Consider the following 26,296-nt stretch of genomic DNA (forward strand, 5'->3'; position numbering starts at 1 on the left):
CCTAGGAAGTTTCTTAACCTCTTTATACCTCACCTGTAAAATGGGAATAAAGATAGTACCTAATACAGCTATTTAAGTTGTAAATATAAAGCACTTAGAAAAATGTCTGGCACATGGTAAGGACTCTCCTAATCTTGTTTTTAATTCTTCTTTTAAAACTAATAAAGTATAAGCTGCCCATACACCAAGGCTTCAATAAAAGCCTAACTTCAGGGGACTTCCCTGGTGGCGCAGTGGTTAAGAATCTGCCTGCCAATGCAGGGGACATGGGTTCGAGCCTTGGTCCAGGAAGATCCCATATGCTGCAGAGCAACTAAGCTGGTGTGCCACAACTACTGAGCCTGCGCTGTGAGACACAACTACTGAGCCCACGTGCCTAGAGCCCGTGCTCTGCAACAAGAGAAGCCACCGCAATGAGAAGCCCGCACACTGCAACCAAGAGTAGCCCCTGCTCACCACGACTAGAAAAAGCCCGCGTGCAGCAACGAAGACCCAACGCAGCCAAAAATAAATAAATAAATTTATTAAAAAAAAAAACAAAACTAACTTCATAACATCCTGGTAAAGATACTGAAGAATTCATGACAGTGTACAATAAGAGCCAAAAAAAAGAAAAAGAAAATTAAGCTTCCATTACTATGCTAGCTATTATTTCTCCACATTTATTTAAACATTTCGAAGTATCTGTGATAGGAAGGCTTACCCATCTGCTTCTAAATGTAAAACAAAAGGCATTCAAGATAATAGTAATTCATTAGCAAAACTCATCTTAGACCCTATTTCTGGCTATAGAAGCCATACCTTCCTATGCTTTTCATAATAAAACCGCTCTGAGTCCTAGTAAAACCAAACAACCTAGGTTTGTAATCAGCATATCAAATTTATGTCTTGAAGCAAGAAAGAAAATCAAGAACTTTACAAATAATCTGAGTTGGCAAATAGTTTTCACCTTACACTCAGATTTGGATCCATTAAAATGTTGAGAAGGGGCTTCCCTAGTGGCGCAGTGGTTGAGAGTCCGCCTGCCGATGCAGGGGACACAGGTTCATGCCCCGGTCCGGGAGGATCCCACATGCCGCAGAGCGGCTGGGCCCGTGAGCCACGGCCGCTGGGCCTGCGCGTCCGGAGCCTGTGCTCCAAAACGGGAGAGGCCACAGCAGTGAGAGGCCCACGTGCCGCAAAAAAAAAAAAAAATGTTGAGAAGGATTCAAATATGGTACTCTACGCTCAGAAGCAAATGCCAGGGTCAGTCAGCAACATCTAACAAGTTAACGATGAAGAGTTGAATACCTGTTAGCCCTAGGCTAGAGAATGGAGGAAGAAGAAAAAACAGTGCAACAGACGGCAATACAACTAGGTTAAATTTTCTGAACACTTATGTGACGAAACTTTTCTAAATGCTCTTGGTATATAATTCTTTTAATCCTCAAAATGATCCCTTAAGAAAGGTCATTCCTATCATACAGATGAAGACACTAAAGCACAAAGAAGTTATAATGTACCCAAGGATACCCAAGTAGTAAGTGGTGGAGCTGGGATTTGAACCCAGGCACATACCAGAATCCATGCTCTTCACCATTAGGTTATAAGGACTCAAAATATTTCCATATTCTTGATGCAAGGAGATGTATAGATTGACAGGAAAGGCAGTCCCAGAAATCTCCAAGATGATTATAGCCCAGATTTCCTTCGATTAAGATGTTTCTGGCAGTAAGAAACCTGAAGATCCAGCCTTACATTCAGCCTACATTCACAGTGCTCAAAAGTTCTGCAAGACCAGTGCCTCAGGACACTAGGGAAGGACTTTGAATCCACTCATAATCTTGGTATGAACAATGAAGAGCTCAAGAGATTCCCAAGGACTAAATCCCAAAACCACTGTAAATGCCCAGATGTACCAGTAGTACTAAAGCATAATACTGTAAGTCAATAAGTGTCCTTCATAAAATGATTTCCAAACAAAGCAGTTGCTAGTAGTAACTAGTAGTTACTACTAGTAGTAACTGCTAGTAGTAACCGCTAGTAGTTACTACTAGCAGTTACTACTAGCAGTAGCTAGCAGTAACAAATTTGCTAGTAGAATAACTGTTCTCTGATGAACCTCAACAAATCAGAAAGGCTATGGATTCATGGGTAAAACATAGAGCTAATTCCTAGAAGACATTTGAGCTCCAGAGCTTTCTCAGAATGAATTTATAAATAGGTGTAAATTTGTACATGGGATTCCAGGCATAGTAAGGAGAATATACACACAAATTATATTAAGGTACTTCAATGAAATTATTACTAATTGTAGCATTAAAGACAGAGAGGGAACTAGAGTTCATTCTAACAACGCTGGTTAACAGCACTTGCTACAATAGTTGTGATGCATGTAATGTTCTAGTTGTAACTTCAGTTTACTTACTCTTTCACTTCCATGTTGGTTTAGAACAGTCCCAAAAAGGCCCATTTAGACTGAGAATGAAAATAATAATTAAAACTTTCATAGCTCAATTTTGGGATATGCTAAAGAGTCACTGGTTACCTAATATGTAGTTTCATAGGCCCTCTCTGGTCACCTGTTAAACTAGTAAGAGATAAATTAACAGGCAGCTGTATACAAAGAAGGAGAGGGTAAAGTCACCTGCCAGAGGGAAACACTGTATAAAAATATTTCAAGTGTTCCAACTTAACAGCTAGGAAGTCTGAGAAGACAGTCCTGTTGCCTTTGCTTACCTACTCTTTTAGGGGTCTGTTCCCAAAGGCCCTCTGTCCCCTGAGGATGTAGAATGTGGTAAGGGTGCCGGAGGCCCAGGAGGCTGCTGCTAAATTCTTGGAGCCTCTCCACTAGAAATTATCCAAGACAAAAAGGTCGTGCTGCTTCTTCACTTGTAAGTGCTGAAATAAAACACAAAGGTTGCATGCTTATAAGGATGGTTCGGCTACCCGAGAAAAATCTTAAGCCATTAAAAAAAACTTTGAATGAAAATACTACTTTAGTAAACTCACTACTGGCCCGTCCCAAAATGCTCTGCAGGGTGATGTAATTACCAAAAACAAAACAAAAACAAAAATCCAACAGCAAAACCGGCTGCATATATTACATGACTGTAGCCCATGACTGGTTATGCACGCGATCCAGCTTAGTCTCCTTGAAAAAAATAACATATCCAGCTCAATTAATCCAGAGCAACCCGGTAATGAAAGAACCATCTGTCTTCTTTTTCAGCTTCTCTCCACACGTACACACAGCTTTATTGTTCAATGCAGAGGTGAGAGAAGGAGCTGCTGGAAAACCTTCTGAAGAGGAAAGGGAGGGAGGGAGACAGGAGAATGTGGAGGAAGGTCAAGAAGAACAAAAATATCCAGAAGGAAGTGAGGGGAAAGGAAGTGTGGGAAGTTAGAACAGCAACTACTTTAACAATGTGCCATGGGCTACCTTCTCCAAAAAATTTTGAAAAAAAAAATCTCAAATGCTCCTGCTGTAGCTTTTCTTACACAAGACTAAATAATCCTGATACAAAAACAAACAAAACAAACAAAACTGCATGCTTTGTATTTCTTGGGTTAGTAGAAAGTGTCATTTAAAAAAAAAATTTTAGGAAACAAATATCAAAAAACAAAACCAACAAAAATATGGCAAATATTTTATTTCAGAACCCATTGATGAACTGATGTCCTACAATAAGAAAGTGATTATGCTTAATTAAGAAAATCATAGATCGGGCTTCCCTGGTGGCGCAGTGGTTGGGAGTCCGCCTGCCGATGCGGGGGACGCAGGTTCGTGCCCCGATCCGGGAGGATCCCACGTGCCACGGAGCGGCTGGGACCGTGAGCCATGGCCGCTAGGCCTGCGCGTCCGGGGCCTGTGCTCCGCAGCGGGAGAGGCCGCAACAGTGAGAGGCTCACATACCAGAAAAAAAAAAAAAGAAAAAAAAAAGAAATCAGTTGATGTGCTGAATTGTGGATTACAGGGGACTTTTTTTCTTGAAAGTTTAAAATTTATGGAGAAACAGAAAATGCTTATCTTCATATATCTCTATATGCATATATATCTATATGCAGCATATATCTGTATATGCTGACTGACCCCGGCATTTGAAGTGCTAAGCAGTTGGTGCATTTAGAAACCAGAAGAAAGGCAAAGCGGTGCTCTTTAGTGGCAATTATTATAATTAGAAGTCTCCACCACAAGACAGAATTTTGAACCTAAGGAAATTATGGGTCATGATAAAGTTGAGCCTCAAAATCATTCTCCCTAAATGTATAGAAAGTACAACTCCTGGGTTCCTATGATCTTCAACCTACTACTAGCTACCACCAGCTGGAGTAAAGGAGCAATCACAAATTTGAAATAGAAAGGTTAGTAAAGAAAGCCCAAACAATGTCACACCAGGAACAACTAGAGGGATGGTGATTTAGTTACACCTGGAGAAGCTTAAATCAAGGAAGGAAAACAAAAATAGCTATTCTCGCGTCTGTATGACCTTCATGAAAAAGAGGCGTTAGCCTGGTACTGAATGCTGCAGGGAGTTAAGCCAAGGCCAGTGAATGCAATATTCGAGGACTTTGAGCTCCACAGGGAAGAAGTTGCTTAGGTTGCCTAAAGATAATACAGGTTCCATTGCTGGATAATGAGTCACTTGTTACTAAAGATGACTGTTTTAAAAACCACTTGGAAAAAATTAATTAATTAAAAGAAATAAAAACTACTTGGGAGGGCTTTGGATAGTAGTGCTTAATAAACTTTAATGTCCATTAACATCACCTGAGCATCTTGTTAAACTGTAGATCCTTATTCGGTAGGGCAGGTGGGGACTAAGAATATGCATTTCTAGTGAGTTCCCAGGTGGTGCCAATGCTGATGTAGCTTGGTTACGAGCATTAGAATGTTATTTAAACCAGTGTTTCCCAAAGTGCAATCTTCTAACCATATGGCTTCAAAAGTACTCCAACCCTGATGTGGGGGCAGACGATTAATAGGTAAAGTAGCTATTAGCAGAATTGTGCAGGCACACACCTTCAAATTAAAAATAAAAAGGGTGTATGGTGGTATCTTCCAGTACCCCCCAGGTGAAACTTTTGAACAATAACTAATTTTGTCCAATTTTAAAGAATACATGTTTCATTTCAATTAAAAAAGGATTTAAAAATGATGCTTTTACTCCAAGCTTGGTAAATAACTGAAGCCAAATAAGCGTGTCCTGATGAATGAATGAGTATATGCTCAGCATTAAAAATGCAGTGACTTATGATTTCAGTATACAATAGTTAACAGAGAAGTAGGATAAGACGAAATATGGCTATAAAGTAATTTTTCCCAGTGATTTGTGTTACAAAATCATTTGCCTCCAAAGGTGGTGAGGGTAGACTCCTAAGGCTACATTTGTAGTCTTCTTTTTCAATGTAGGGCCTTGCATTATTTTCCTAGCCCTGAAATTTCACCTCCCCACCACCCCATCTGGGTCAAAAAATTCTTTCAATGCTTTGAAAGTTTCTTTCTTGTTCATATTTTGCTCAGCTCCCTACTTATCTCATAAATTTGGGCTTTTAATCAGTTCAAAATTCTGTGTGATGTCTTTCCTGGGGAAATATGCTAATATCTGAACACACAGACCTTCCTCAAATTTTAAAGCCTTCTTAGGTTTCTCTCCCAGAGTAAATAAACCCACAACTAAGAAGGAACCAGTTTCCTGTCTTTCCTCCCACTCTGTAAGTTCTCCTTCCAAAGGGTTTACTGTTTTATAGTTTGCTTAAAAGTTATAAGTAACATTCCATCTGACTTACAAAAGCCCTTTTTTTCAAGCTACTTATTACATCAGTTTATTCTGAATGAACCTAGCTTATTCTGCTCCTTGAGACGCATCATTTCCTGTTTGTTAGTTCCTCTTTTGCTACTTTTAAAAGAAAAAAGTCAGTTAGCTTGAGGGTAAACGATCAGATGAGCATGTATCAAATCTTAAGATTAAAGCAGTTGGAAATGTTCCTGCTTTCCACAGTAAATGAAAGTATGTGATGATACTTATGTTACTATCCATCAGATGACCCTCCAAAGTCAAATTACAAATATGATGCGAATCTTAATTTGGGGTATCTTATGATTTTTATTACAAATAAACCAGTACATGCGATACATATTTTTTTATTAAATCATATAGTCCTAGATTTACTTCCAAATACCAGCTAAATTAATCCTCTAGGCAAAGGGAGTCAATTCATTTCCTAGTAAAATTAACTCTGAAAGTTTTTACCTCTACTATAACTTTGCTGATTTAGTCAATAATTAATTTCCTAATGCCAGCCCTTGTCATAGGCACTGAAGATACAGAAGTGAAGAAGAAAAACAGTCTACAATCCAGGAGAGAAGCAGAAATTAGCAAGTAGTTTTATTACTATTAAGTAATAGTACTTAGAGTTATTACTATATAAGTAAGTATTAAATTACAATTGTGGTCTGACAAGCAACTGACCCAGGTGGGGAAGGACAGGGAGCTTCTCGGAGGAATTTGAGAAAATTCACAGAGAACTCCTCTGAGAAGGAGTTAACCAGAAGAAATCAGGGTGGAAATGAAAAGCATCCCAGTCAGAGGAAACAGCATTTGCGAAGATTCTGAAGTGAAAATGAAAACAGTTCACCAGAAGAATTGAGGTTGCTGATAATAGGAGTAAGCATGAAAATGATAAGAGCTAATCTTTGTTGCATGCCCTACGACATGCATGGACTCACAGAACCCTCACAACAGTGCTAAGATGGGCCTGTTATTCTAATTTTGTAAATGAGGAAACTGAGAGGCTTAGAGAAGTTAACTTGTCCAAGGTCTCAAAGTTAGGTGTCAAGCCAGGGGTTGGGCTAGGCAGTTGTAGGCAGTAATCTAGGCAGTAATCTAATAATTCAGATTATTCTGAATCTGTAAGCTATTCTAGCTTTCCAGGAGCCAGATCAACTTGGAGCTTTCCTCATCTTCAAGATTCATTCTGTCAATTTTCATTTTTCACAGAATAATATTGTGAAATATAGATGTATTGGAATAGCTTCAGTCCCATTCCCAGAGTCTTTATAAATGTATGGTTCCTAGGTTGGAATCTATCTCATTAGGAAATATTACATCGAATTTTTTCATTACAAAAATGTTAACAGGGACTTCGCTGGTGGCGCAGAGGTTAAGACCCCGTACTCCCAATGCAGGGGGCCCAGGTTCGATCCCTGGTCAAGGAACTAGATCCCACATGCATGCCTCAACTAAGAGTTTGCATGCCACAACTAAGGAGCCCGTGTGCCACAACTAAGGAGCAGGTGAGCCGCAGCTAAGACCCAGAGCAAGCAAATAAATAAATATATATTTTTTAAAAACCCATTAACAGAAGTCCAAATGTTAATATAACAAATGCCCATGAACCCATTAACCAAAATAACCATATCTTCTCAGGGATTTTTTTTTAATGGAGATTTATGTTCCCCTCCTTACCATGTTCCTCTTCTCTGAGAGGCAACCACTATCACAAATTTATGTACTTTTTATTCACACATGTGTACACACCCACATGCATTCGAAAACATTATGTGGTATGTAATATTGTTTAAAGTAATGTTTAACATTGACATAACAAATACATACTATTCTGAAATTTGCGTTTTTCACTCTACACTTTTGGTTTTGAGGTCCATCCATATTGAGGCATAAAGGTCTTGTTCATTCTTTTTAAGTTCTGTAGAGTATCCTATCAACCAAATATATCACAAAGCTTTCCATTCCCTACCAGAGACAGTTAGGTTGTTTTCAGAGAACTGCTCATCTAAATGTCATTTTGGAGCAAAATCTTCTTTTTTCTCCAATCTAGAAAAAACAGTTTACTAAGACAGTGAAACTTACAAATTGCTAGAAATACTTTAAAATTGAAATTTCACTTTTGCATAGAGTCTTTTTTCTAAAACATAAACTTTGATCATTCAGGTTGTTTAAAACTACGTAGATATTTAAGATACCATGACTCTCTGAAAACGGGAAGTTAATAGTATTTTTTTAAAAAAAGTACATTTCTAGGTAAGGTGAATCTATAATCATCCTGTCGAAAACAAAACACACTGAAGAAAAAGTGGATGCTGAAAATAGCCTTCTTACAATCACTTTCTTTTTCTGATAACCACACTGACTAGGCAGAAAAGTTAGAGCATTTGAGCAAGTAGATAAACAAACCAAAGGTCTCTCTGGAATGCTTTGTTCAGTGTTTTGGCCAGAACATAATCCAAGGTACAACCTCACAGAGAGATAACCAAATTTCTCTTTAGAACTGAGGGATTGGGAAGTGCCTACTATGAGCCAGAGTCAATGCGGAAGAAAGTGGACAATTAAGCAAAACAATGAAATGCCAGGTCTTTCACCCTGAAGTCTTTAGACCCATAAACAGTGTGACTATACACAATGATCTATTGACGTTAATGAAAATTTTTAGCTCAAGGACATTGTAACAAGGTTTATCATCCAGCATAAACTGAAGTCAAGTCTACCTCTATGGGTTTCCTATCCCTTTAGCATCATTTTCTATAAAGAATCTGAGAAAACCTCAAAAGGCAGATGTTTTAAAATATAGATAAATGTTTACTAATGGCTGCATTCTTTACACTATAAAACAACCTAGTCTCGGGAATTCCCTGGCAGTTCTTGGCGTTTTCCCTGCCAAGACTGGGGTTCAATCCCTGGTTGGGGAACTAAGACCCTGCAAGGCGCAGCTCGGCCAAAAACAAAACTAAGCAAAACAAAACCTAGTCTAAAAGGAGCAAAGGAAATTTGAATAAGAGCATTCTCTTTGAAGGGAGGGGGAAGAAACATCTCTTCTCCTAGCAGATTTCCAAAGAATTGTACACCATCCCCAAGAAGGTGAATAACAAAAGAAATCTGGGTTTCCATTGAAAGGAGTAACTCCAGTGCACTGGGGACCACAATGGAGTCAGACCGTTTGACTCCATGGTCACAATTAGCCAAATGTTTTAGCACATTCCACAGGCGAGAGTCAAGGAGATATCACTTCCTCTAGATCCCTGGTCTCCAGCCCAAGAAAACCCCCTCGGCTTAGGAAAACCTACCCAGGCTTCAGGAGGCAGCTCTGAACTCAACAGAAAATCATCCTACCAGTAGTTCAGTGAAATAACAGGCCAAGCAAATGGAGCAGCTCCATCATCCACTTGTCCATCTGTCCATCCATCCATCCAACACAGATACGTATTACTCATCCATCACATGGCACAAGATCTCAAGGAACAAGGACTGTCTGAACTGACAACACAGATGCTCGAAAGGCAAGTCCATAAAAACACAGACGATTAAACATACCGAACATAACATTTTGCCTAATTCTAACCTCTTACCTGTAGTTTCTAAGTGTACTCTCTTATTATTTTTCAATTAAATAATATGTATATTATAGAGAATACATAGAGAGAGGCCTAAAACATGCAACTTTTTTGCATTCTCCCTCAAAGGGCAAAATATATTGTATGAACAGCAGAAATTAGAGGTTGAGAGACTCTTAGCAAGAGAATAAGGAACCACCAATAGGCCAGGAATGAAAAGTTGAAATGCTTAAACTTTTGAAACTTCCCCGTGTTTATGATATTTTAAAACGTCTGGAGACTTCCCCAGTAGTTACTAGCAGTAAACAATGGCTTCTGAACAGAAAGCAGGGGCAGTTAAAAGGCACATGCACTCTGTAACCACCCTAGGCTACAGACGTATAAGGTGAAGGGAGAGTCTGTACTAAGAGTGTTTAAGACAAAAGCCACCAGAATCCCTAGGTCCCGAAGCAACAGTACAAAACAACAAAGGAAGTGGCCTGAGTCTATGAAGTCACCCTGGGGACTTAACAACAGTCCCATCCTTATCATTCCCCTCACACCAGAAACTCAGCCCAGAATAAGAAATCGATAAGTTACTGTCAGGCAGTCTAAAACCAATCCTTTGCTGAAGAAAAAAATACTCCATCATCTAATATGCTCTGCCTCGTTCGTTATTACTAACTAAAGCCTAATTGTTGAGCTGCTTTTTGATCTGAGGGCTTTTTTATTTTCTGAAATGAGAACCGGCCTTTGATATGCGTAAGTACAACAAAATGAAACCTTTATTTACAGCATGCCATACTATTGGAAATAGGGATTTCATTTAAAGAATAAAGTTCTTTTTGTTTCCTATCAGAGATGATTCTGGATCAGAGGAACTGGGGACAACTAGATGGAGACGGTGGCTCAGTCTGGGTCTGGGAGGATGGATTAAGGACACCTCAGCCGAGACCCAGATAGGCAATGGTGGGAAAGCAGAGAGGGCTGATTTACCAAGCTTGGTCTGGGGTATGTCAGGAAACCAAACTGATTCAGTCTGAAAATACTAGGGAAGAGCAGAGTGAAGAAATAAAGAAAAAGTCATACGAATGTAATGAAACCTTGTCTTCCACAACACAGACGTGGAACAACCAGGGGCAAGACAGGGCACTCTGTGAGCTAGTCCAGACAGGAGCAGCTTCGAAAGGGTGTAGCCAGGGCAATTCCAGAACCAAGGATCAGGTGCCCTCTGGGGGACAGAGAGAAGAGGGGTCAGAGCACCAGGCCCGCCACAGACGCTCTGCATTCATTTTCTAGGGCTGCAACAACAAAGTACCACAAACAGGGCAGCTTACAATAACAGAACTGTATTATCTCACGGTTCTGGAAGCTAGAAGTCCAGAATCTAAGTGTTGGCAGGGCCATGCTTCCTCTGAAACCTGTAGGGGAGAAACCTTCCTCGCCTCTTTCTAGTTTCTGGTGGTTTGCTAGCATTCCTCTGCATTCCCTGGTTTATAGATCATCACTCCAATCCACTGCCTTCACACAGTGCTCTCTCTGTGTCTCTGTCTTCACACAGATGCTTCTTATAAGGACACCAGTCACACTGGACTAGGGGTCCATCCAACTCCAGCATGACCTCATCTTAACTAATTACGTGTGCAATGACCCTATTTTCGAATGAGTTCCCATTCTGAGGTACTGGGAGTTAGAACTTCACCGTGTCTTTTTAGGGAGACAGAGTTGAACCTGTAACACCCTTCTTGATGCCTAGTCCGTACTCTCAGCCAGAGGGACCCTGATGCTCTAGAGTCATTCAGAATACCTGGGTGTTAATTCAAATTAAAAGGAAATAGAGGGCTTCCCTGGTGGCACAGTGGTTGAGAGTCCGCCTGCTGATGCAGGGGACAAGGGTTCGTGCCCCGGTCCGGGAAGATCCCACATGCCACAGAGCGGCTGGGCCCGTGAGCCATGGCCGCTGAGCCTGCGCGTCCGGAGCCTGTGCTCCGCAACGGGAGAGGCCACAAAAAAAAAAAAAAAAAAAAAAAAGGAAAGAGAAAAAAAAAATTACCCTATGGTGGTGAAAGTCAGAATGGTGGTTACATTCAAGGAGGGGAGCAGTGACTGTGTGGGAGTACATGGTACACTCCTGGAGGGCAGGTAATGTTCTAGCTCTTCATCCAGAGGCACGTAGCGTGGGTGTGTTCACTGCGAGGAAACGTATCGAACTATACTTAGATGGTCTGTGTATTCCTCTGTATGTCCAATATATTTCCATAAGAACTTTACTTTTTAAAAAAAAAGAGAGAGAGAGAGAAATTGGAGCTGTCCAAGAAATAGAGGTGTTGGCAGCCTAGGCAGAACCCCAGAAAAAGGCATTACCTGGGAGTAGCCCCAACCCAAGAGTTGGCTGCTCAGCTGTGCTGGTTCAGACATTTGAGTGGTCAGTTTACCTGAGATGTTCAACTCCCAGGAGCTGGTGTATAAATGGAAATGTCAAAGTAATTCACTTATAATGAGAAAAATATAAGAGCCAAGGAGTACATATATTTAAACTGGAAGATTGACAACTTCTACAGGCAAATCCCTGGGTGATAAGAAAAGTTGTTTGATTACCACAGACCTATAATAAGGATACATTCTTCCCTCAGTAGTGCTGGAAACGCAGTAAGACACTTTTTGATCTGCCCTCTGTTTTCCTAGCCTCCTTGCGGACCTCTCCCACACATTCCATTTTCAGGCCAATTACACCTCAAGTAAATTCCAGTGTTTTTTTTTTCTTTCGCATCTAATTTTCTTCTGGGAATTTTACACTCTTATGTTTAGGGAGTTTTCACTCCTATTGCTTAATCGCTAAGCAAGAGAAATCAACACCAAAAGACAGAGTTAAACTACACTGGACACCACTCAGACTTTGTAGAAAACATATTTCTGTCATAAAAACACATTAGATTTTCTAGAATTAAATATAATTCAGACATTTAACATCAGACATTGCATAAGCTCTAAATAACATATTGATGTATCAAAAACTAACTGATGGGGCTTCCCTGGTGGCTCAGTGGTTAAGAATCCGCCTGCCAATGCAGGGGACACGGGTTCGAGCCCTGCTTCAAGAAGATCCCACATGCTATGGAGCAACTAAGCCCGTGCACCACAACTACTGAGCCTGCGCTCTAGAGCCCGCGAGCCACAACTACTGAAGCCCGCACACCTAGAGCCCATGTTCCGCAACAAGAGAAGCCACCACAATGAGAAGACTGCGCACTGCTATGAAGACCCAACACAGCCAAAAATAAATAGAATAAAATAAATTAATTAAAAAGAAAACCAAACTGAATGTTGCCTTAAAAATGGGAGCGGGGAGGGCTTCCCTGGTGGCGCAGTGGTTGAGAATCTGCCTGCTAATGCAGGGGACACGGGTTCGAGCCCTGGTCTGGAAGGATCCCACACGCCGCGAAACAACTAGGCCCGTGAGCCACAACTACTCAGCCTGCGCGCCTGGAGCCTGTGCTCCGCAACAAGAGAGGCCGTGATAGTGAGAGGCCCGCGCACCACGATGAAGAGTGGCTCCCGCTTGCCACAACTAGAGAAAGCCCTCACACAGAAACGAAGACCCAACACGGCAAAAAAATAAAATAAATTAATTAATAAACTCCTACCCCCAACATCTTCTTTAAAAAAAAAAAAATGGGAGGGAGAGGAGGAGAGGGGTAAAAAAGGGAGTGGAGAGGGGGAAAAGGAAGCCAAACATTAACTGCAATGCAAACAAAGAAATAAAAATCAAATATTGATCAAATTGTACACACAAATTATCAATCACATAATTATAGAAGACGAAGCTGTGGAGCTCTTGGGTGTGAAATGTATTAGGGAGGTACTCAAAGTTTCAAGGCTACGAATTTGTAATGGTCCTCTGGTCTGTTCTTGGATGTCTCTGTCCTGTTGAAGTCCCTCTCTACTCTCAACTTTCATATGGAAACCCAGGCTTCAGAAGTCTCAAATGATACTTCACAATTTTTTTTTTTTTTTTTTTTTTTTTTTTTTGCTGCACTGCACATGCCTTGCAGGATCTCAGTTCCCCAACCAGGGACTGAACCTGGGCCATGGCAGTGAAAGCCTGGAATCCTAACCACTAGGCCACCAGGGAACTCCTTCACATTTCTATCTTTCAAACACTTAAGTTATTAAAAAATGAGAGCTCTAATATCAATTATATATTACAGGTAACTAATGTTTTCATCATTTTCTTATGGAAACAGCAAATGGAAGAGATGTATTCCATGCCATATGTAAAATCCAAGTGCAACTTTAGAAGCAATGTGCAGAATTTGACTGTTATAAATTGTTATATATAAATTTGTTAAAATTGTCTACGTAGACCTACCCAAGTGCGTATCCTTATAGGGAGATGTAAACATATAGGCCATAGGTCTCTGAGTCTGATTTAGCTGACCCCTACATTCTCTCCTGCATCATCTCCCAAAATGCTTGATTTTGAACATTATGCTCTATGAGCACGAAATTCTGCACAGTTCTCCATCCTACTCAACACAGTTTCATGCCTCAGTGCCTTTGATCATGCTGTTCCTGCTGCCTGGATTGTTCCCTCCCATCCTTTGCCCTCCCCGCCATAAACTGGAATGGTCTAGTGGGATTCTGCTCTTCAAGGAAGACTTCCTTTTCTACCTTTACCCTGTATTTGGATGAGGATAGAGGAGCTTCTAAGGAAGAAAGCATATGTAAAGCTGTTTCAAGAATACAGAAACTGGGGCTTCCCTGGTGGAGCAGTGGTTAAGAATCCGCTTGCCAATGCAGGCGACACAGGTTCAAGCCCTGGTCCGGGAAGATCCCACATGCCACAGAGCAACTAAGCCCGTGAGCCACAACTACTGAGCCTGCGCTCTAGAGCCCACGAGGCACAACTACTAAAGCCTGCAGTCCACAGCTACTGAAGCCCATGCACCTAGAGCCCATGCTCCGCAACAAGAGAAGCCACCACAATGAGACACCTGCACACCACAACAGAGTAGCCCCCGCTCGCAGCAACTAAAGAAAGCCCGAGCCAATCAACGAAGACCCAACACAGCCAAAAATAAATTAATTAATTAATTTAAAAAAAAAGAAGTGATCTGAAGTTGTCCTCCAATATCATTCTTTAAAAAAAAAGAATACAGAAACTATAACTATCATTTTTTATATTATAGAAAAAGATGAAAAGATGTTAATTTTTTAATGGACATCTGAATAGAGTAGCTTTTACTTCTTAACCCTAGTTTATTCTGAAAAACTCACAGTGCTATTCAACCAACAGATTTGCATGCCCCATCTTCACCTGAAGCCCATGTGGGGGGTGTGTGTGTGTGTGTGTGTGTGTGTGTGTGTGTGTCCGCGCGCACACACACACACACACACACTGTATCCCTCCACTGCATGCCCATGGATCTCTATGTTGTAAATAGCACTGTGCCTGGCACATGATAGGTGCCCAAATATTTGTTGCTGTTCACTGAAAAATAATTAAAGAAATACAACATGAGTAGATTAATAGAGTCCAAAGTGAAGTCAGGGTCTAAGAGGACACAGACTGGAGAAAAAATTAGAGCTAGAGAAGGCCAAACAGAAAGACTTTCTGGAGAAAGTCAAATTTTAACTATTCAAGGAAGAACAGCTATAATAATAGAGTTATAATAATAATAGTAATGTAACAACATTGATTAAATGTTTGATATTTGGCAGGAAATATGCTGAACTATTTATACGTGTTTTCTTTCTAATTATCATAACTGTGATGTGGGCATTATTTCAAGTTTACAGATAAAGAAAGTGATGCTCACAGAAGTTAGGCAATGCGTTCAGAGTCGTGCAGTTATTAGCCATGAAGCTGGGAAACGAAGGCAGGTTATCACCTGGCTTGGATGGGGGAGGGGGAGTGTGGAGTGGAAGGAGAAAGGCACTAAGTGTCAAAGGACCCTTGCAAGCTGCAGCGCCAGGAGGCTTGCAGTGACTGCAGTGCAAATGGAAGAGTGAAAAGAAAGTTAGCAACAGGAGATGGCAGAAAACTTCAAAGACCTGTGGGAGAAATTCTCTGGATTTTTGAGCAGAAAAAAATTTCCATAATAAAACCCATGCTTGAGGAATGCTATTATAAAAGGTGTGTGGACAGGAATATTGGTGGTCATAGGTAGAGAACTTGGGTAGAAGCTTTTTATAAGAATATGATCATATTACTTATGGTTAAAGCAGAAGAGCCCTACACACCGATTCTGTAAAAATAGTTGGTGGAGGGGGTTGTTGTTTTTGTTTTGCAATAGGTGGGCCAGTTTTGTCCTCCAAAAACAATCAGGGCCTGCGAAACATTTACAGGTACTTCATGATCAGAAATTACACATATCCCTTAACATCCTGCTTAAGAAAAAAATCCAATTATTTCTAATTTAATTGTAGCATAGCTGGGATCAAACAAGAGTGATTAGCTAACTGCTTTTGACATTTACTTGAAATATTGGCTCCAAATATCAAAAGCATCTTGAAAGCAGTATTCTTCATCTTACAAAGATCATTTACATTTACAACAGAGTTCCTTTAACTTGCAGAGTCTGTCAATTAAATAAAATTATAAATTAAATTAGTTGCTGTTGCTGAAAAGAAGTTGAAAATCCAGTTGAAATGCAACTGGATTATCATCTCATTGCTCGTCTAAATGCAACTGGATAACCCATTTCTCAATTTTTAAGTGCAGTTTTATAACTTTATATTATCTTTATTATATTATAATAATTATTATATATTACATTATCTAATTTTATATTAGCTGTATATTATCCCTAAAAAGAAGTCAGGGAATTAAAAAAATAATCTGATCTTTTATTCTTTGGCTCTAGGCTGAACATAGAAAATGTACATATTCCCTTACCTTTGCCTCTTCTATCCCTTAATACATGAAGGACTCTTACATACTAAAGGGTTGCACAGATTTTAATAAAAGCATTTCATTTTATTTTATTATTTCATTTGTTATACTTTATATTGTATTTTTATACATATTTTATTTGATTATTTTAATAAAAGCAGCACCTTCTATGGTGCTGGCCTAAATAGTTGCAATAGAATCTTTCCTAAGAAGAAAACTCCTCCAAGATGTCTGAAGCAGTGGGCTGATAACTTCTCTGAGGACTAAAATATGATGGGGTGGGGGGAGGGAGACTCCGTAAAATCAGCTCGAAGACAAGAAGGCTTTGTTTATGTAACAGCATGTCCTTGAATATCTGTATTAACCAGGAAAATGCCCTCTGAAGGCACCGTTCTTTGTGAGAAACTTTGTCACTATGAGTCGCAGCAAAAGCCCACAGCTGGGCCCCTCTCAGTTCCCTCTGCCAGGCAGGGACTCCTCCCAGCTCTGGCAATCTCAAGGAGGAGAGCTTTTTATCCCCAGGGCATCTGTGTGTGTCTCCAGTTAGGTAAAATGATACATAACAGAAACCTAAGAAATATCATAATAAGCACTGGAACTCAAGCGGTGCAAATCTCTGCCTACTAAAGGGCATGACATCATGGATGCGAGACACTGGGCTATTAAAGAGGGAAATGATTCCATTATCCATGCTCTTGGCACACTTATTTCCTCACTAATGTAATCACATACCCAACTAACTGACTAACCCAACTCAAATTATCATAAGTTATGAATTATGAAACTGTTCTGAAAGTTTACTGTACACGAAAACAAATTTGAGAATATCCACCTGATAATATTCACATACCGGTCTCTTACGTGTCAGCCTAAGTATACTATATTATTTTCAAAAAGAAGAGTTTCAAAACCAGAAGAGTTTTAATTAACATAGACTAATCCACAGTAATGAATTCACCTTTCACCTGTCTTCTCCAACGTGTTAAGTTTCTGAGATGACAAATTGATGACACTAATAGTTATAATCCTAAGAGTTATAAAGATGTTACAGCTGAGCTAATATAGTCACATTGTGAGTTAATCCATGGCCATCTATAGTGTTCTGGACACCACACCAGGTTCCGAGGACACAGGGGCGAACAAGACAAGACATAATTGCTGCCCTCTCAAATAGAAACGTGTTCCAGATTTTATGCCACTACATCAGACAGAAACAGACATGAAAAGCTGAAAGTGAGTTGTGCTATATATGAAATAGTATGTAAATTATACTACGTATGTTAAGTATGTAAATTAATAAATGAGCAGGGCATCTGGCTAAATAATCTCAAAAGCAATTTTCTCTCTAAAGAGTATACCAAGCTTCCCCAGAGAGTTATGTACTGGCAATAATGAGCTACCCTGGAATCAAAGGATAACTGATCAAATGCTTCTGTTCATTTCTGATAAACCAGTGCTACTAGGAGATATCGACTTGGACATAAGCTTTCATGATTTAAGTGTTACTCTAAGACTGACAAGATCATCTACAAAGAACAATAGAAATGAAATTTCTAAGGCATAGTCTAATCCCATGGCAACTATTATAAGAGTCCTGCACATTTCCACTGAAACTACCTCTCATATCAGACTGCATAGGCTGGGGAAAGAGAGTGGGAGCTCTGGAAAAGGCAAGACCTTCTTGTTACACAGAATATCCCCTTTTGGGACAATCATTGTCTTGCAAAAGATACCAACTATGATTGATTTGACTAGATACTTCTTAGTATCTAGTTTCAGATGTCACCAGCCAATCCAGAGACTTAGAGACAACTAGATATTCAGTCTGGAGAGAGGCTAAGAGATCAGAGCTAGTGATGGGGAGTTTCACGCTTGAAATTGAAACTGAGTATATGGATTTATTTCAGAGGGTAAGAAGAACACTGTCCACAGTCCTGTGAGCCCTGCTTTTCAGTGTGGATATGCTTGTGCTCTGACCTAGGGCAAAGAAAGGGAAATCCGTGATGGACAATTAATGGGGAGAAGAAAAACTGAGAGTGAAAATGTGTGTGTGTGTGTGTGAGAGAGAGAGAGACAGAGAAACAGGGAAGCCCATTGCCCACCAGGTGAAGACTGAGTCTCTAATTGAAAGTCTCCAGTGGCAGCCCATTCTAATAAAGACATAATTCAAACTCCTTTCTAAGACTTAAAATCTTCACATAAGCGGTCTTCCGCCTGCCTCACTGACTTCATCTCCTCTCTTGCCCTTTTGCACTCTTCTCCATCTACAAGTCCTCCAGACATCCCAAATTCATTTATGCCTCAGGGCCTTTGCAGTTGCTGTTCCCTCTGCCTAGAATGCTCTTCCTTCTGCTCTTCACTTGACTGGTCCTTCTCATTATTCACATCTCACTTCAAATATGCCCTCCTCACAGCAGCTCTCTGACTGCTCTAAACTGGCTTCCCCCATGCCCTGTCTGGCACGCGCCCACATTGCATTGTCTTTGTAACACTCATCTCTATCTGAAAAACGTTTTTCCATTTATTTGTATCTGGTTTATTGATTCCATTTCCCACAGAAACACAAGCTCTGTAAGAGTGGGAGCTTCATCTGTTTTGTTCAACGCCGCATGACCTACCTAAGAACATCTATTACATGGTGGGTATGCAGTAAATATTGGTTAAATCTCAAGTCCCACCACATAGATGACTGTGGAAAGTCACGCAAGAGCCACTGCAAAACCACTCTCTGCTCCCTCGTTGCCCCATCAAAGCATAGTGACCATGACCCACAGCTACACCAACTCTGGGCCTGCTTCCACAACCCATGAAGGCGAGAGTAACGCCGTTTCCCTTGGAGAAATTTCCAGCTTCCTTTCCATTTCCTCATCTGGAGGCCTTATTCCCTCATCTCCCACAGACCTTTCCATTCCCAACCACATAAAAAGTAAATCAATGTTTAAAGAATTCTTCAAAGACCAGCATTACTCTGTGCTACTGGATGAAATGATGGCATTGGCCCACTGTGTTTCAAGTGTAAGGGGGAAGACAGAATGCAGAAGAAGAGATCCTCTTCACTCAGCGTTCCAGTGTTGAAGGTAAGAAAATCTCCTAAGGGTTGGGTGCTTTCCTTCGTCTTTTCCCAATGGTCCAGGAAGAGGAAAGCCCTGATCAGATGCAGAAGGTTGTGACAGTAAATGGGAAGCTGGATGACCAAAAGATCTGCCCCCCGCAAAAAAAAAGAAGAAATACGGATGAGACTCAGATCGGAATACGGAAAAAGAAATACGGATGAGACTCAGATCTTACTGCTCCGCACTTTTACCCTCATAACCTCACCCCCATAATATTATCGCTTCTTAGCCTGACTGTATGGCAGCCAAGTTCCTGACCGAGTCTGAGACACTTCCACCAATTCAGTCACCATCATGGGAAAGAACGCCTGCTAACCCACTGTGGTGAGGGAACTGTGCTTCCAACACCCTGACATGGAATCGTAAATACAGTTTTCTACTGAAACACTGTAATGTCCAAGGCAGACAGCCTGTTCCATACATCAAGCTCACTCCAAACTAAATACTTTTTATTTCTAACTTACCAGGGTTCGATTGGAAATCCGTGGTGTGTGCTGTTGTCCACTGTATTTGGGAGAAACAGGAGAGATTCATTTCAGCTGTGAGGGTGGGGCTGTAGCCCTGGGAAGATTTCTTCCAGGCAAGAAGGATGAGCAGGAACTTCAGTGAGAATATACACGTATTCAGAATGAAAAGAACGTTCAGAACATAAGCCAATGGAGATAACATGACCTTGTAAACCTGTAAACTTGTAAACCTGCACACCCAAGGGCCATGTCAAAGGTGTGGAGAAGATGGACGATAACTAATTGTTGAAAGCCTGGAGCTAATCAGAAGGAAAGACAAAGTATGCAGAGCACCTACTCAAGAAGCCAAGCATGAGGGGTAATTAAGAATTAATCTGTGGGGAGGGTGGGAGGGAGGGAGATGCAAGAGGGAAGAGATATGGGGATATATGTATAACTGATTCACTTTGTTATAAAGCAGAAACTGACACACCGTTGTAAAGCAATTATACTCTAATAAGGATGTTTAAAAAAACATTAATCAAAAGAAAGGGGGACATGAATATTTGTAAGTATTTTCTGAAAATTATATGTGTAGCCATTATTCAGAGTATGTTTTCTGTATATATTTCTGTTTTGATTTAATAAATAGTTCTGAAAAAAAAAGAATCTGTGTTCCGATCAGGGGGTATATAAATGAGCATTGTGGAAGGCAAAGGAGAAAGATATGCAAATGAATGGAAGAATTGGTGAAGAATGTCTGCTACAGAGGCTTCCTGGAATGGTGTAAGGCAGAGGTGAAGTGACCTTTCTGTGATCCATTCTAGGTCACTTAACCTTGGGCAGTCTCAGTTTTTTTAACTATAACATAAGGTTAAGCATTCCTGTCTCATAGGGTGGTTGGGAAGATTTAATAAAATAGCATAAATTTAATAAAATAGCATTTAATGGCATTCTTCTGCCAAAACTGTTCCTCTATTCTTTTCTGAGCCGCGAAGATTTGTATTGATTCGTGGCATAAGAATAAATTGAGTACTTCTAACAAATCTACTGAAACAATCAAAACAGCAGTCTTGTTTTATTGCACCATAATACGGAGACACGGTACAATCTGCGGGTGTGGCAATCAGAGAGGGAAGCTGCTAAAAATATTGCTCTAGAGAAGCCCCAAGGGCAACCAATGAAGACCTCCCCTCCCCCTCCAGGATTAAGGACAGTTTGAAGCCAGAACAGGAAAACACAGTTTCTAGAAGAGTTCTCTCCTCATAAACCAAAGTTGCCATTATCTAAAGTACCTCCGGGACAATTAGCCTTATTCAGAGACGACAAACTATCAATAGATAACAATCTAAGAGTGGCTCTTTGCAGATCTTCGTGTTTAAAAGCAGTCGTAGGTGAAAGGAAAAGGAAACGAAAACGAATCACTTTACAAATGTCAAATCAGCACGCTTTCGAAGGGAAAATAACCTGCCACCCTGACCAGGTCCTCCTAAATATTTAACATCTCCATATAAATAAAAAGATAGTTTCATGGTCTGCAGCCGGGAGAGAAAGTTTTATGACCGGAAAGTCAAATATCCAAGCTAGCCTTGTAAAAGCTGCTATCAGAGACCAGAAGGTTAGTGTGAACTTGGGGCCAGAGGGCGAGAGGCTTCTGGCAGATCGGCAATTTTCTTAACTATCTACCCCCGGCGGCGCTCCTCTTAAGCACATGCGGCTTTGCTGAGTTTAGAATCTGCAGTTTACGTAGTTTCTGATATGCTGGCATGCAAGATGTCTTTTTCATCACCACTCCCAAGAACCGTTTCTGAACCATCATCTTTGAACAGCAACGCCCAACCCCGTCCCCAACCTCTCTCCCCGCCCTTCTACTGAAGACCCTCCCCCAAAAAACTGTTTTGGGTTTGTTTTTAGTTTCTGAAAATAGCTTTTGATAGATTTTCTTTCAAGCCAAAAGAACAGCACACAGGGGCTGAGATCGCCAGGGAGCTGGGAAACAATCCGCCTCAAAACCACAAGCGTCTTCTCCCCTACCCCCTAAACTAACGGCAGCCCAAGTCACGGAAATTTTCTCACCGCCGCCCTTTCCTCCAAATTGCCTCGGAGCTGGGTTTGCTAGGTCTAGTTCCACCGTAACGGGAAGAAGGGTTTCTAGCAAAATTTTCTAAGGTAAAACGCGAGAACCTTCCAGACCTCTCGCCCCTGCTCGCGTACAGACCCTTTTACAGGCAAACAATAGTGAGCAAAGCGCCCATCACCCCCGTCGGCCTTTCCTGCGCGCAAGCTTCCAGCGCCCCTCCCGCCCCTCCCGGGGCAGCACCTGGGGCCGAGCGCCCCCGACTCCCTAAACCCGGGGGTACGGGACCAGCGCACGCAGGCTCCTGGGGGGAGGGGGGGTTGGTGCGTGGAGGCGCGCCCCCGGCCCCTGATCCTCAGCCTTAGGGGCTGCAAAGCCCGCGGATCTCTCCGCTCCGCCAACCTCCCTCCCCCGGCGATACAAACCCGCAGCGAAGCGGGCGGGGTAGAGTTACCCGCCGAGGCCCCGGCGCGAAGACCGCAGAGGCGTGCCGGGCTCCGGGGCCGGAGGCCCGCTGCTCTCGGCTCCCTCGTCGCCGCTCGCTCCAGCCGGCTGCTGCCTCTCCCGCGGCGCCTGAAGCATCGAGCCGCCGAAGCCCGCGGCCGGCGGTAACCGGAGGAAGGTGGCGCGGTTCAAGGGGCGGCGCGGGAGGGATTCAGTCTCCCTCGGACCCGGCGGGGGAGCGGGGAAGGGCGCGGCGCCGCCCGGAGTCCCAGGCGTCCGCCGGCGCGTGCGCTGCCCGCCGCGCCCGGGTTCAGATCTCCGGCGAAAGCGCCTAGCGTCTCCGGTGCCGCGGAGAAGCTCCTCCCGCTTGGCGGCTGGCGCCTGATGCGTGGTGGCCGCGGCCGCCCCCGAGTTCGCGGAGGAAGGTGCAATGCGGAGGGAGCTGGTGGGGCTCCCCGTCCCGGCTCCCCGGGCCGGCTAGGTGGGAGCGCGGCCGAGCCCCTACCTTTCCGGCTGGGTGGACACCAGCCGCGCGCCCTCTCCGGGCGTCCCGGACAGGAAAATCACCGCGAAGGGGGCCGGGGGAAAGCGGCGGGTGGCTTCAGGACAAGGTAGGAGGATCAAGTTCCACAGCCAAGAAGACACTCCCATCCCGCCCTGGTTTGTTTGGAAAGCTGCAGGGGCGAAAGTGAGGGGCACCTCGGGTGCTTCCCCCGCCCTCCCCGCCGGGCTGGCAGGCGGCAGAAGTAAACACTTTTTGCTTGGCGCGTGGGGGGACTTCTGTGACACGAGGCGGGGCAGGCGGTTTGGTCGCCAGCAGGAAGGGAGAGGGTGTTCAGAGAGACCAGAATTCCTGGGCTCGGCCCTTCAAGGACAAATGTGTTAGTGCTTTTTATCTTTTGGAGGAAACGTTACTTTAGGGAGAAGAACAAAGGTGAGACATGCATTTTCTTTTCTTATTAAAGTAGGTCTCCCTTGAGAAAAGCGTCTTCATACTTGGATAGCTGTGAATACTTTTTTTTTTAACATCTTTATTAGAGTATAATTGCTTTACAATGGTGTGTCAGTTTCTGCTTTATAACAAAGTGAATCAGTTACACATATACATATGTCCCCATATCTCTTCCCTCTGAATACTTTTTAAATTTCAGTGTTTGTGATATAAATCACATGCCATCAAATGACCCCAGGGAGAAGAGCCACAGACTTGGTTGCAATTCAAAGTGACTAATGTGTCAGGCACTGAAACAAAGTCCTCCGTCTGTGATGGACCTTCTGGTATTTGTATTAATTTTAACAACAGCCCTGGGAGGCAGCACTTGTTATTTTCCCAGTTCTCCTATCAAAAAACCCAGAGGGTTCAGAAAATTCCTATCCCTTTCCCTTTCTACAAATTGCCTGTGAAGTAACCCACACAGGTTTTGTCATTTTAAAGGTGGTTCCTGAGACATCAGAGTCGTGAAAGATGTTTAGGAAATTTGTCCATCTGGGCCCATTTTTCTTGAGGTTACTTTGCTTTTTTAGGTTCTCCTGAGTTTATTACCCTTCTCTTGTTCATGATTTTCAGAATTAAAGCAGTGATATACCTCCTCCCCTCTGGCTTTCCTAGGATTTTTTAATCTGCAACGTCATGTGCTAAGGGGAGAGGCAATCCACTGTTCTTAGGTGACATTTGTACTTCTTCATAGTCAGTGACCAAGAAGGCACTGTTCACCCTAACCTAATTCAAATTCCACCTCCTCCTTTGGCCTGCAGTGTGACCTTGAGCAAGTGACTTAACCTCAGTATACTTCCTTTTGGCCACCTCTACAGTGAGATAGTACAACCTATCTTCAGGGGTTGTTAGGAGGATTAAAATAGATGATAACATAGAGAATTCTCAGCACAGCGCTCATCTCAAAAGAAACATCAATCCAGGAAGTAGGAATATTAGCTGCCAGTCCTTTCCCACCATGAGTCAGCTACCCTCCATGTATCATGTCTGTTTCTCTCATTCATCCTGCAAACCAGAATAATCTCATCCTAAAAATGATGAAATGGGGTCAAGAGGTTAAGTAATGTGCCCAAGGTCATACCACCTATTTTGGAGCAGTGATTCGAATGAAAGTGCCCGGAACCAAAATCAATTTTCTTTTCGGAATGTCATATCACTATGTTACTATCTGGCGTAAGGGCTTTTGACCTGTAAAACTTTCTTTTTTTTTTTAATGCAGGATACATTATTGCATGGGCACATTATTGCAACTATAAAAATTTTGAATTCTTGTGGAGGGTGATAAAGAATTAAGCAGGGTGAATTTGTAGCCGTCTCTGGGATAGTGTTTTTGGTAACTTTTTTTGGGGGGGAGGGATGTTTTCACAATGTGACTATAAGTCAGCCCTTGTGTAGAAGATTTATTCTAATAAGGTGGGAAGGGAAGGGCCAGGACTACTGGGACATGCAGGGTCTTTTAAAGATCCCTGAAATCATAATATTTAGGCATTGTACACATAGGGCTGGCCTTGTTTGCTAGGTTTGTTTTTTGATATGGATGGTGCAATTTCTTTGAATTAAAATGATATTGTCTCATGGGATGTGTCCCAGGGTTTCCAGGGACAGGTGAAAGCCAGGTTCCCCGCACTACCCTGGGGTACCATTCAGCACTCTAGAATCACAGTCTACAGTAAGGTTCAAGAAAGTAGTATTTCTTCTTCACCCCAGTATACAGCCTGCCTTCCAAATTCTCATGCCCTGTCCCAAGTGCAGGCTTTCTTGGCAAGATTGATGTAGGACTGTCTACTCCATGCAGAAGTGACCTACTTGTAGGGGTGTGCTGTCAGCAAGTCACATCAGATCATAGTAGATGAACCCCAGGACTGGAGATACCCACAAAGTGAAAAGAGGCCACTTTCGCACAATATCCCCTCATAAGTGAATAATAATTTTTAAAAAAGTTTTTGTAACATTCTCAAATCTTGGGGTGTTCAGTTTTAAACGATATCTGACTCAGGACTGAGCTTGACCAAGCTAACCCTTTTTACATACAATCCTTCCTCCAACTCTACGTAAAGATCCTGCCAGCCCTGTCTTTATCTCCTGCAAGCAATTATTTAAACAACATGTGCAGGGCCTTCCTTGGCAGTCCAGTGGTTAAGACTCCGCACTTCCATTGCAGGGATGGGTTTAGTCCTTGGTCGGGGAACTAAGATCCCAAACACCGTGTGGTGTGGCAAAAAAAAAAAAAATCGAGGACATGTGCATCTCAAAAATAATAAGCCAGTGTGTAAGGAGTCTAAATCCTAACTTAGAGCTATGAGTCTGCCTACAGTGTAGAAAAACTATTGCTTTAGCAAATGGCAGTTTAGTACTTTCAAGCAGAGCCCAATCTTCTCCAAATCTCCATTCCAGAGCAAGGGCTCAGCTACACGTTTGCATATATAAATAACCATTGTGTTGTTTTCCCCAGTATTGTGAGTTCATGAAAAAGGAATTCACATCTACCAGAAAGCTTATTTGCCACTTCATAAATGATAGTGTCTCCATATTCTACTATTCTCCTTATTCTCCTTATTCTACTAGTCCTGTCAAGGTTTCAGAGGTCTTAGTGGCCCAGTAGTTGTCAGGAACTGCATTTACTCTCCTTCCACAAGCTGGAGAGGGACGGAAGGGAGAAGGTGGAACTGGGGTTCAGCAAGTTCTAAGCACATGAGCATGTCAATATCTATGTGGTGGGAGCCGTAATTAAGACAACTGATGGAAAACAATTGCAGTATTATTAAAAAGGGTTAATATCCAGAATATATATAAAGAATTCCTATGGATCCATGAAGACAACCCATTTAAAAATAGGACACAGGTCATAAGCAAGCAATTCACAGAAGAAAGACAAATAGTCCACAAACATGTGCAAAAACTTTAGTGTCTGTTTTATAATAACACTGTGTAAGAAAAACTAGACAGTAATGAGAAATCAGATTGGCAAAAACTAAAAAGATTAAAGAGTCAATTAGTGAGTTTCCAGCAAAGGTGGC

The 26,296-nt window shown here is 42.0% G+C and overlaps 2 protein-coding genes across 15 annotated transcripts in view; one reads left to right on the top strand and one right to left on the bottom strand.

Annotated features, from left to right (window-relative positions):
* ST3GAL6 (ST3 beta-galactoside alpha-2,3-sialyltransferase 6) overlaps positions 1-26,296 on the bottom strand; it is a 100,426-nt gene that overhangs the window by 56,950 nt on the left and 17,180 nt on the right. For 4 of the 13 annotated variants that reach the window (XM_073804356.1, XM_073804359.1, XM_073804355.1 and 1 more), the window contains exons 1-2: positions 22,267-22,406; positions 2,719-2,880 (exon numbers count right to left, since the gene is read on the bottom strand). Coding sequence is in view for 1 of the 13 variants with exons in the window: in XM_073804353.1 (XP_073660454.1) it covers positions 22,296-22,423 (128 nt within the window). In the remaining 12 variants the exon portion in view is untranslated. Of the gene's footprint in view, positions 1-2,718; positions 2,881-22,266; positions 22,436-22,790; positions 22,929-26,296 lie in introns of those variants that run through there. The other 9 variants (XM_073804360.1, XM_073804358.1, XM_073804362.1 and 6 more) reach the window with 9 other exon arrangements.
* The window catches only part of CPOX (coproporphyrinogen oxidase), an 84,590-nt gene continuing 81,053 nt past the window's right edge, over positions 22,760-26,296 (top strand). For both annotated transcript variants that reach the window (XM_019922687.3, XM_073804352.1), the window contains exon 1: positions 22,760-22,896. The gene's annotated coding sequence lies outside the window, so the exon portion shown is untranslated. The remainder of the gene's footprint in view (positions 22,897-26,296) is intronic.

Source organism: Tursiops truncatus, chromosome 4 (genome assembly GCF_011762595.2).
Source record: "Tursiops truncatus isolate mTurTru1 chromosome 4, mTurTru1.mat.Y, whole genome shotgun sequence".
In the NCBI taxonomy this organism is placed as follows: Eukaryota; Metazoa; Chordata; class Mammalia; order Artiodactyla; family Delphinidae; genus Tursiops; species Tursiops truncatus.